Raw genomic sequence first — 12,500 nt, 5'->3', positions numbered from 1 at the left:
GACAGATATATACAGTATAGACAGAGAGACAGACATATACAGAAAGAGAGACTGAGAGAGAAAGACAGACAAAGAACGAAAAACAAAAGATATAAGACGTTTTTGCAGCCGCTGTTACTTAACCAGAAAAGAGGTTGTTGTTGTTGTTGTTGTTTGTTTGTTTTTTGCTTATTCCCGGTCTACCTGGTCGAGCACATCCGCCGACCACAGGTAAACAACCGCCACTGCTGACCCGTCCTACAGGTACAATTAAAGACACAACTATCTTCCCAGGTCCGTCCAAGGAAAATTTACACCTGGCGGGATGCAATGAAATCCCTATCTCTACTAGTGTGTGTGTTTCAAATGGTTCGATTTTTCCGCTATTTATTCGTCAAACTTTGGGAAGATAGTTGTCTCTGACTGTACCTTTAAACCGAGGTATTTAAATCACCTAAGTGAGGAAACTTCAACGGGCCCACAGAAAGCGAGCCACCGACCCCCACTCAAACGTGAACCCGGTGGACTGCAGGCTCAGGTTCCTCTCTCCAGCCCACCATCCTCCTTTTCGCAAGTTTTCGGGGACAGGGAGTGAGCTGAGGGACCTTTAAACCGAGGTATTTAAACTCACGAGAGGAAATTTCAACAGGCACACAGAAAGCAAGCCACCGATCCCCACTCAAACGTGAACCCCGTGGACTGCAGGCTTTGCTCCCTCTTCCTCTACAGCACACCATCCTCCTTTTCACGGCTGGGGAGTGGGGTGAGCTGAGGGACCTTTAAACCGAGGCATTTAAACCGGCAACGAGGTAATTTCAACGCGCACAGAGAAAGCAACCCACAGATTCCTCCTGTCGGCTCTGACCTACATGCCTCACAGTTTATTGCCAGTGGATCCAAGATGCACGTAATATTAGGCAGCTCTGAACTTGGGTGGAGGCGAGAATACCGAAGATTTGCTGGGACTGCACGGAACAGGTTAAATGCCAACTGGTTAGAGTGGAGATGTTTGGGAAAGGCTCTCGTCCTGCACTGGATTGGCTCATGGTAGTGGTGGTGATGATGATAATGATGATGAATATATCCATTTACCTACCTATCTATAATTCCATCCAATCGTCCATCCACTAGCTTTATCCATCCATGAAATCATCCATCTACTCTATCTATCCATCCATCAATCAATCAATCTGCCCACCTGTCTATCTGTGTACTCATCCACTCACATCAGTCCGTTTTTTGCATCTGCCTACGACCTCCTCATTTAACCCATTCACTACGATGCCCCATTTTTTTCATTCAAACTACAACCAGACGATTTTATTTAGCTGTACGTGGACCTCTTGTTGTACTGAGGGTTAACGAAGGTATATATTAACTACCAAATACATAAATAAATAAATAAATAAACTCCTTGATAAATGAGTAAAACTGTCGATTCTTCTTTCTTCTTCATCATCATCATCATCATCATCATCATCATCAACTTTTCTTCTCTTTCCTCAACCACAGCCAGTTGTCAGGAACCAGGTCGCGTCGGGTTACCCACTCGTGACCTTGTGTCCCACCCTCGTCCGGAGCACTGACCGACCCACCCCCACCCCCCAACTCTCCCATACCCCTTCCCCCACTATCCCTCCACCCCAATCTTCTCCATTACCCCGTCCCTCCCCCTTCCATCACCTCTCACCTTTATCTCCCCCTCCTACCCTCCTCCACCACTACTCCCATACCCCTTCCCCCACTATCCCCCACCCCAATCTCATCCACTACCCCTTCCCCCTCCCTTCCATCACCTCTCACCTTCCTCTCCCCCTCCTTCATCCCCACTCCTACCCTCCCCCACCACTACTCCCATCTCTACCTTCCCCGTTCATCATCTCCATCTCTCCTCACTCCCCTCCATCATCCTCTCCCCCCTCACCCCCACCGCGATCCCACAGTTCTATCTTTGTCTTTAGCTGATAAAAAGCTTTCGTTTGTTATAACCTTCCCTATACCAAACAGCCACGAAAGGACCAAAAGGTATATTGCTGTTTGCTTTCCTTCGTACTCCCATCCCTTCCCACTGTCCTGCCCTGCCTTTCCATCCCCCTCCCCTCCCCTCCGCTCCCCTCCCTCCCCGTCTCTCCCTTCACACTCCTGCTCTGCCTCCCACCCACCCCCTGCCCTGTCTCACGCACTTCAATTCTCTCTCTCACACTTCTCTCCCTTCCATGCCCTCTCTCACACTCTCTCTCTCTCCTTTCCCCTCTGCCCTTTCTCACCTCCCTCCCTCATCCCTCCCTCTCCTACCCTTCCCCCTTACCTCCCTCTCCCTCACCCTTTTTCTCCCTTCTCTACCTCACATCCTCTTCTCTTCCTCACCTTTCAATACAGTCTTGTCCTCACCCCATCCTCTCTCTGTCTGTCTGTCTGTCTCTCTCTCTCTCTCTCTATCCACCTTCTCTCCTCTGGTACCTCATCCACACCTCTTCTTCCCTCCCCTCCCCTCACCTGTCCCCCTCCTCCTCCCCTGCCTCACGCACCCCTCCCCTATTCCTCCCCCCCCTCTGTCTCCCTACCGCTCCATTCTACCCAGCATCACCCCTCTCCCTCCCCTTCCCTTCCCTCCCAATCCTCCTCCCCCCTAACCTGCCTCACATACTCTTCCTCTCCCCTCCCCTCCCCTCCCTTCTGCCCTTCTTCACCCCTCCCTAAGCTGCCTACCTGCATTCCACCTTCACTACTCACCAACCTTTCTTACCTCTCTCGCTCGCTCTCTCTCTCTCTCTCTCTCTCTCTCTCTGTCAGCATCATCATCCATCCACACACACAAACACACAGGCACACTCCCACCATCTGTCATCATCATCCACACACACACACACACACACACACACACACACACACACACACACACACACACACACACACACACACACACACACACAAACAGGCCCCACCTACAGCGGTTTTGGCAAAGTCAGCAACAAGACCAATATATTAAAAAAAGAAAAACAAAAAGACCCCATTAATTCGGCCAATCTCTCTCTCTCTCTCTCTCTCTCTCTCTCTCTCCTAATATTGTCCCGTCTCCATCTTTAGGCTGCTACATGCTAGTCACGAAGAAGTGCTATGGAAAGGGGGTGCAGTCACAGCCTCGTCTCATTCCCTTGCCCTTAGAACCCACCCCTTGCCCTTAGAACCCACCCCTTGCCCTTAGAACCCAATCCTTGCCCTTAGAACCCACCCCTTGCCCTTAGAACCCACCCCTTACCCTTAGAACCCACCCCTTGCCCTTAGAACCCAATCCTTACCCATAGAACCCAATCCTTGCCCTTAGAACCCAACCCTTGCCCTTTGAACCCAACCCTTGCCCTTAGAACCACGGGCACTAGAAATTTGGGAACTGCAGTAGTAGTAGTAGTAGTAGTCATAATAATAATAATAATAATAATAATAATAATAATAATAATAATTCTTACCTTTTGTTCTTCTGCAGTATAGTAGTAGTAGCAGTAGCAGTAGTAGTAGTAGTAGTAGTAGTAGTTGTAGTAGTAAAGTTAATAGTAATAATAATAGTAATAATAATAACTGACTGATTCATTCATCAAATAATAATAATACCAGTAATAATAATAATAATAATAATAATAATAATAATAATCTTTACCTTGTGTCCTTCTGAAGTATGGATGCCAGCGAGAGGGCGTTCATCCACTGCGCTTTCTGAAATAAAATAAAATATATAAATAAATAAATAAATTCTATCTATCTATTGCCAGAAGCCTTAATCCTGCAAGGGGTGGCCACAAACAAATCGCCTCCACGACGCCCTGTCCCTCGCCATTTCACTGCCCTGCTCCCAGCTCACCCCCCCCCCTCTTTCATATACCTCTCCATTCCATCACTCCATCTCATCCTTGGCCTTCCCCTCCCTCTCCCCCCCTCCACTTCACTCACATACACTCTCCTCGTCAGTCTCTCACTCTCTAATATGTGAACACTCTAATCTGAACACTCTAATCTGAACACACTAACCACTGAACACTCTAATCTGAACTCTCAACTGAACACACTAATCTGAACACCTTAATCTGAACACTCTAATCTGAACACTGAAATCTCTGAACACTCTAAACTCTGAACACTAATCTGAACACCCTAATCTGAACACCCTAATCTGAACACTCTAATCAGAACACTAATCTGAACACTCTAAACTCTGAACACTCTAACCTTTGAACAATCCAATCTGTACACTCAAATTTGAACAATCCAATCTGTACACTCTTATCTGAACACTCTAACCTCTGAACACTCTTAATCTGAACACCCTAATCTCTGAACATCTTACCTGGTCCTTGTTCTCCGCGGCGAAATAGTATGTACGAGTGTTCTGGTGTTCCGCCTTGAATGCATGCTTCCTGTACACTCTGTCTTCGGCGTTCACTGGGCTGATCTTGAAGGAGGGCAGAGGAAGTGAGCCAAGAACTTTGCCTTCGTCTGGACCTGTAAAGAAAGTGAGAGAGTGTGAGAGAGGGAGGGAAGGAGGGAAGGGATGGGAGGGATGGGAAAAGAAGAGAAGAGAAGAGAAGGGAAGGGAAGGGAAGGAAAGGGAGGGGGAGGGAAGGGATGGGATGGGATGGAATGGGAAGGGAAGAGAAGAGAAGAGAAGGGAAGGGAAGGAAAGGGAGGGGGAGGGAAGGGATGGGATGGGATGGAATGGGAAGGGAAGAGAAGAGAAGAGAAGGGAAGGGAAGGAAAGGGAGGGGGAGGGAAGGGATGGGATGGGATGGGATGGGATGGGATGGGATGGGAAGGGAAGGGAAGGGTAGGGAAGGGAAGAGAAGGGAAGGGAAGAGAGAGAGAGAGAGAGAGAGAGAGAGAGAATTCAACGTATAGATTAACAGTCACAAGGTCGAGGAGTATAAGAGTAAATCAGAGTAGCAGTCGTAGTAGTAGTAGTAGCAGTAGTAGTAATAGTAGTAGTAGTAGTAGTAGTAGTAGTAGTAGTAGTAGTAGTAGTAGTAGTAATAGTAGTAGTAGTAGTAGTAATAGTAGTAGTAGTAGTAGTAGTAGTAGTAATAGTAGTAGTAGTAGTAGTAGTAGTAATAGTAGTAGTTGTAGTAGTAGTAGTAGTAGTATGTGGATTTTGGCTCAAAGGTCTGCCTTTTCCTCACTCTGGTTCCTCTCTCTCTCTCTCTCTCTCTCTCTCTCTCTCTCCTTATCTGTGTCTCATCACTACTTTCCACCTTTGTCACACTGCCAAGACTCCCCTCCATCTCTCTCTCTCTCTCTCTCTCTCTCTCTCTCTCTCCAAACTTTCCTTCTACTTTCGCGGTAATTAAGGTGCATTTCCTGGATCAAAGTCAGAGAGAGAGAGAGAGAGAGAGAGAGAGAGAATCATTATCACCATCTTTTTCATCATCATCATCATCATCATCATCATCTTTATTTTCTGTTTCTTCTTCATTATCATCTATATTTTCTTCCTCCTCCTCTTCTTCTTGTTCTTCTTCTCCTCCTCCTCCTCCTCCTCCTCATCATCATCATCATCATCATCATCGCACTAAAACCGTACATACTGCGAGGCTTTAACAGTTTAGATTAGACAGGTAAGCTCTTCACTGTCAAATATACAAAGCTCTTCACCATCCGATATACGAAGCTCTTCACCATCCGATATACGAAGCTCTTCACCATCCGATATACGAAGCTCTTCACTATCCGATATACGAAGCTCTTCACCATCCGATGTAAAAGCTCTTCACTATCCGATATACGAAGCTCTTCACCATCCGATATACGAAGCTCTTCACCATCCGATATACGAAGCTCTTCACCATCCGATATACGAAGCTCTTCACTATCCGATATAGACCAACCCGTTAGCCCAAGCGGTCCCCATGTCCAGATGCAGAAAAACCTGTCTACTACCCAGGCCGGTGGAAATGACTGGAATTTTGATGACTGTGGAAATGAGTGGGGTATTGGTGACTGTGGAAATGAGTGGGGTATTGGTGACTGTGGAAATGAGTGGGGTATGGGTGACTGTGGAAATGAGTGGGGTATGGGTGACTGTGGAAATGAGTGGGGTTTTGGTGATAGTGTGGGTATGAGCGGGGTTTTGGTGAGTGTGGGAATGAGTGGTGTTTTGGTGACTGTGGAAATGAGTGGGGTTTTGGTGACTGTGGAAATGAGTGGGGTTTTAGTGAGTGTGGAAATGAGTGGGGTTTTAGTGCTAGTGTGGGAATGAGTGGGGTTTTGGTGAGTGTGGAAATGACTAAGGTTCTGGTGACTGGAAATGAGTGGGTTTTTCGTGAGTGTGGAAATGTGTGGGGTTTTGGTGAACGTGGAAATGAGTGGGGTTCCAGTGACACTGTGGAAATGAGTGGGATTTTGGTGAGTGTGGAAATGAGTGGGATTTTGGTGAGTGTGGAAATGAGTGGGATTTTGGTGAGTGTGGAAATGAGTGGGATTTTGGTGACTGTGGAAATGAGTGGGTTTGGGAGAGTGTGGATATGACTAGGGTTCTGGTGACTGGAAATGACTAGACTTTTGGTGAGTGTGGAAATGACCGGGATTTTGGTGACTGTGCAAGACTAGAATGGTGTTCACTGTGTCTGTTGGACCCTTGAAAGAACATGACTATAAGCAGGGCCAAGGGATGGTTATTAGGAAATCATCATCATCATCACCATCATTACCACCACCACCACCACCACCATCAGCAGCAGCAGCAGCACCACCACCACCACCACCACCACCAGCATCACTATCACCATCATCACCACCACCACCACCACCACCATCATCATCATCACCATCATCACCACCACCACCACCACCATCATCATCATCATCATCAGCAGCAGCACCACCACCACCACCACCACCAGCATCACTATCACCATCATCATCACCATCATCATCACCATCATCATCATCATCATCATCATCACTACCACCACCACCACCACCATCACTATCACCATCATCACCACCACCATCACCACCACCATCACCACCACCATCATCATCATCACCATCACCATCACCACCACCACCACAACCACCACCACCACATCATCATCATCATCACCACAACCACCACCACAGCAGTTGTTTTAATTCTTCAGAGGCACAGGCAGACCGGAAAAGACCTGGGCCGAGGTTATAGAGTGTGACCTCAAGGATATGGGGCTGAATAGGGAGGCTGCCAGAGATCGAGCAGCGTGGAGAGCCGCCATTAGGTGACCAAACGCAAGCAAGGATGTTAAAGCCTTTATAAATGATGATGATTCTCGACTCTGCCACCCCAACAGGCAGTCATGTCCACCAAACAGGGTATGAAAAATGACGAGGAGGTGTGTTTGCATAACCAAGCAGCTCCACCACCCAGTTACATCACTGCCATCACGTGAAGGCGTCCCTCTTCATCACCGCCACCGAGATTCAAGGCCTTAACGACGGACAGTGAGCGAATTAATTACATATATGAAAATACTAAGGTCTTGACATTTCGCTCACTCAGGAGACTTCGTTTTTTATTTTTTTTTTCTCCCAAAATTTCTACTGCATGTTATCCCTTTTTTAAAATATCGTCTTCACTTGCAACAATAATATACTCCATGATGTCAAGGATGTAACGTGTAAAAACAAATCGCCGAAGAAGAAATGTTGCGAGATCTCCCAAGCGAGTGTAAACAAGGAGCGTCCCTGCCCTCTGGTGGCCGGCATGGGAACTACTGGAGCCACGCATCCCCGCCCTCACCCTGCGGCACCACCCACCTCTCTCTCTCTCTCTCATGCCCCTACATCTTCCCACCTCACACACACACACACACACACACACACACACACACAAACCCTCAGTCCGGTGACGCTTCATCTGTTTTATTTTTTCTATCTCCAGACGATTTTATTCAGCTCTGGAGAGACTTTTCGAACTAGAGAGAGAGAGAGAGAGAGAGAGATTCATTAACCCCTTCAGGACAAAAAACCTCCCCAAAATTTAATATAATCGCTTGTTGCCTGCCTAATGATATAAAAACCTAGAAAGAAATCCGAGAGTGTATATATCCGTCAACACCAATAAAGTGTTTGATTTATTGCTGTAATTCCTCTTCCCTACCTGACAAAAACTCATACGGTCTCACATTGTCAATTAATTCTACGGGCTGAGTCTACCCTGTTACACAATTGCAGAGAGCACATCCCTCCACTGACACCAATAAAATATATAATTCATTCCTCCATCCCAATCCGAATCCACCTCAAAATCTAATCAGCTCTTCCTTGACCCACTGCTCACTCATCCACCAGATTTCACTGAGGTCCGATAACAACTTTTTGAGATATCTTGTACACAGACAGACATACAGACACGGCTGAATACAAAACCTCTGTCTAAGTGCGTAGGTGGAGATAATAACCCTTCCTACAGGTGTTAAAAATAATCTCAGTTAACTCCTTCATATCATCATGCTAACACCAAAGGATTGTATTATGCTGAGAGGAATCCTGGCACGAAATCTTCAGTGTATGTTCATGTATTAAAATGATGATGGCGAAAAGCACTAAGTAAAATTCACACACAGAAGAACACCGCACATTTTATTATTATTATCATTATTATTATTATTAATCTAGATTCACATTTACCATTCAGAACAAACCCCAACAAAATAGTGTTTAGGATAGTTTGCCCTCACACAAGTTACTCTGGTGGGTCTCATAGAAAACTGAACCTAGAGAACGAATTTAAGGGGTAACACAGCTATTTGGAGCTCGCCATACACTCTTCGATTTTCAAGACGCTGTGTGATGTATGCAACTACCTATGGCAATTCTGGTAATATATACAGGTACAGTAAAAGGTATTGTGATCCCTACCCTGACGTATGAAAGCGAGGCGTGGACCTTGCAAGAGGGGAACAAGTCAAGAGTGAGAGCAGTGGAAATGAGTTACTTGAGAGGAGCATGTGGAGTGACGTGGAGGGACAGGTTGACGAATGAAGAAGTGAAGGAACGTTGTGGGGTAGATGTGGATGTGGTTGAAAAGATTAGGAGAAATACACTGAGGTGGTTTGGACATGTGGTGAGAATGGAGAATGAAAGACTGACTAAGAGGGTGTATGTAGGTGAGGTGGAGGGAGGGAGAGGGAGGGGTAGACCGAGGATGAGGTGGAGGGATGGAGTTGAGAGGTATATGAGGGAGGGGGGGTGAGTTGGGGGGAGGGTAGTCAATTGGTGGGTGACAGTGACTTGGAGGCGTTTTGTCTGCGGCCACCCTTTGCGGGATTAGGGCGTCGGGCTATAGATAGATAGATAGATAGACAGTAAAAGGTGAGGAGAGGGGAGACAGGAGGGGAGATAGAAATAGGGAGGAGAGAAAGGGGAGAGATAGAAAGAGGGGAGAAGAGAAGGAGAGATAGAGGGAGGATAGATAGAAATATGAAAGCAGGAGGAGAAGGGGGGCATTTGAAGGTGGGAAGACAGAGGAAAGGAGGAGGTGGGGAGAGAGAGGAGGCGGGGGGAGGTATAGGGGTAGGGGAGAGGAAGAGTTGATGTGGCGATATGGAAAATGAGGGAGGGAAGAGGAGGAAGGGGACGGGGGAGAAGGGAATGGGGTTGGGGGAGGGGAAGGGAAGAGAATATGTATGTGTGTGTGTGTGTGTGTGTGTGAGAGAGAGAGAGAGAGAGAGAGAGAGAGCAGGGGGTGAGGGGTAGATGGGAATGAGGGAGGGATGAGCGAAAAAATGAAACAATGAATAAATAAGTAAATAAATATATGTGAAAATGGGAGGGGGCAAGGAATAAAGGTGTGTGTGTGTGTGTGTGTGTGTGTGTGTGTGTGTGTGTGTGTGTGTGTGTGTGTGTGTGTGTGTGTGTGTGTGAGGTGGAAGGAATCTCAACGTAGTAGTAGTAGTAGTAGTAGTAGTAGTAGTAGCAGTAGTAGTAGTAGTAGTAGTAGCAGTAGTAGTAGTAGTAGCAGTAGTAGTAGTAGTAGCAGTAGTAGTAGTAGTAGTAGTAGTAATAATAATAATAATAATAATAATAATAATAATAATAATAAAAGGTTTGAAGGGTTTCGAAAAATGAAATGGAGATCGTGAGCCGAGTGAGATAAGAAAGAACGTGAGCCGAGTGAGATAAGAACGTGAGCCGAGTGAGATGAGAGAGAACGTGAGCTGAAAGAAATGAGATTAGGTGAAAGTGACGCTAGATTAATGTACAGGCGAAGGTGGGTAAGGCATTGGTGAGACAAGAAGGGAGGAGGAGGAGGAGGAGGAGGAGGAGGAGAGAGGAGAGGGAGGGTAGGGGAGGGGGATAGGGGGAAAAAGGAAGAGGGGAAGAGATTTGGGTGGAGGAAGAGGAGAGGAATGGGGGAGGGGAAACGAAAATATAGGGAGGGGAAGGGGAAGAGATGGGGAGAGGAGGAGGAAGGGGGAGGAAGAGAAGAGATGAGGGGAAGGAAGGGAAGAGAAGAGGGGGAAGGAAGAGAAGAGATGAGGGGAAGGGGGAGATGAGATGAGGGAGGAGGAAGAAGGATGTGGAGGAGGAGGAAAGGATATTCTAGGTAGGTAGGGAGAGAGAGAGAGAGAGAGAGAGAGAGAGAGAGAGAGAAGAGGATACTACGACAAAAATAATAAACAACATGAGGTAAAGAGGAGGAGGAGGAGGAGGAGGAGGAGGAGGAGGAGGAAGGAAGGAAGGAAGGAAGGAAGGAAGGAAGAAGACAACGAAGAAAGTTAGAGAAGAAATGGGGAGACAAAAGAGGAACATGAAATACTCCTAAAGAAAACGGAGTGAGGGACTGAAAGAAAATGAAGACGCAGGGGGACACTTAGCAAAAAATCAATGTAATTATATAAAAGAGAGCAAAGAGTAGAGATAGGCCAGGACGTCAGGAGAAATTGACACTGGAATATGGTGCTAGTCACGAAGAAGTGCTATGGAAATGAGCCACCGGGCCACGTGAAATAAGCCGCAAAAGGACGAAAATCTGGGCCATGTTAAGGTGAAACGAGTACAGGTATTTTCTTTGGTAGGAGGTGAAAAAGAACTAAGATTATCAGAAGGAAAAATGGACAATGGAGAGGAGGAGGAGGAGGAGGAGGAGGAGGAAGAAGAAGAAGAGGAAGAAGATGATGATGATGATGAAGAAGATGATGACAATGAAAAGAAGGGGGAAAAAAGAGATCATCATCATCATCATCATCATCATAATTTTTTCCAGGAGAGAGAGAGAGAGAGTACTACCACCAGAGTGCCAAGGGAAAACGGGTCACGCGCAACACCAAAACGTCCGTAATTCTCGGCTCCATCCAACGGGAGGCGCAAAAAAGAAATAATTGCCCGGGGCTCGAAATCGCGTTCCCAACAACAGCAGTCAGTGTCGTCAACCACCGTTACATTAATGACACACAGGAACGTACACACACACACACACACACACACACACACACACACACACACACACACACACACACACACACACACAAATGATAAGAATGGACAAAAAAATAAGAGGAGGATCACGGTAGGGTAGGGTAGGGTAAGGTAGGGTAAGGTAAGGTAAGGTAAGGTAAGGTAAGGCAGGGTAAGGTAAGGTAAGGTAAGGTAAGGTAAGGTAAGGTAAGGTAGCGTGTGAGATTCTAAGCCTGAAGGGAGAGTCTTCATTCCTATTCACACTCCCGGAACTCTCTCTCTCTCTCTCTATCCATCCATCCATCTATCTATCTATCTATAATATCTGAACAGTTTCATTCCTCTCTCTCTCTCTCTCTCTCTCTCTCTCTCTCTCTCTCTCTCTCTCTCTCAAGGTCATACGATATTGTACCTGGTAATTATGGTAATGCTGATGATGATGGCAGGTGGAGAGGTGAACTGATGGTGATGGTAAGAATTGTGATGATGATGATGATGATGATGATGACGGTGGTGATGATGATGATGGTGATGATGATGATGATGATGATGATGATGATGATGATGATGATGATGATGATGATGATGATGATGGTTTTAGTAAGGAAACTGCTTTGGCGGTGGAGAGGTGAACTGATGGTAAAGGTAAGAATTGTGATGATGATGATGATGATGATGATGATGATGGTTGTAGTTAGGATATTGGTTTGGCAGAATAGCAGTAGACAAATAGTTGCTGTCCCATCCACTGATACTTAAGCATAGGCAAGATAAGTATATGACAAGTAGTAAGGGTTGGACAGAACGAAATATATCTGTAATAATCAGTACTAAATCATTCTTATTCCTTCTCAGGTTAAAATAGGATAGACAGCCAGACAGACAGACAGAAAAATACGGAGTGATAGCCAAATAAATAGACAGACCAAGATAGACAAATAGATAGACAGACAGATAGACAGAAAGCCAGATAGATAGACAGACAGACAGGTAAATTCGTCAACTCACCTTTGTAATAATAGAGGCAGTATTCCGACAACACAAACCACCTCTTCTTCCACAGGTGCAGTCCGTCAGCACCCTGTTTATAAAGCCATCCTTGG

General features: G+C 46.2%; 1 protein-coding gene across 1 annotated transcript in view; it reads right to left on the bottom strand.

The window, feature by feature from the left end:
• LOC145418765 (uncharacterized) overlaps nt 1-12,500 on the bottom strand; it is a 402,864-nt gene that overhangs the window by 250,040 nt on the left and 140,324 nt on the right. The window contains exons 7-9 of the mRNA XM_080287101.1: nt 12,406-12,500; nt 4,319-4,473; nt 3,635-3,690 (exon numbers count right to left, since the gene is read on the bottom strand). The exon at nt 12,406-12,500 is cut by the window's right edge and continues 86 nt beyond it. Of these exons, the coding sequence (XP_080143227.1) occupies nt 3,635-3,690; nt 4,319-4,473; nt 12,406-12,500 (306 nt within the window). The remainder of the gene's footprint in view (nt 1-3,634; nt 3,691-4,318; nt 4,474-12,405) is intronic.

This window comes from Coenobita brevimanus, chromosome 116 (genome assembly GCF_032717465.1).
Source record: "Coenobita brevimanus isolate Jiangsu-jjx chromosome 116, ASM3271746v2, whole genome shotgun sequence".
Lineage (NCBI taxonomy): Eukaryota > Metazoa > Arthropoda > Malacostraca > Decapoda > Coenobitidae > Coenobita > Coenobita brevimanus.
The sequence above is the reverse complement of the archived record's forward strand: the minus strand, read 5'-3'. Positions and strand labels throughout refer to the sequence as shown.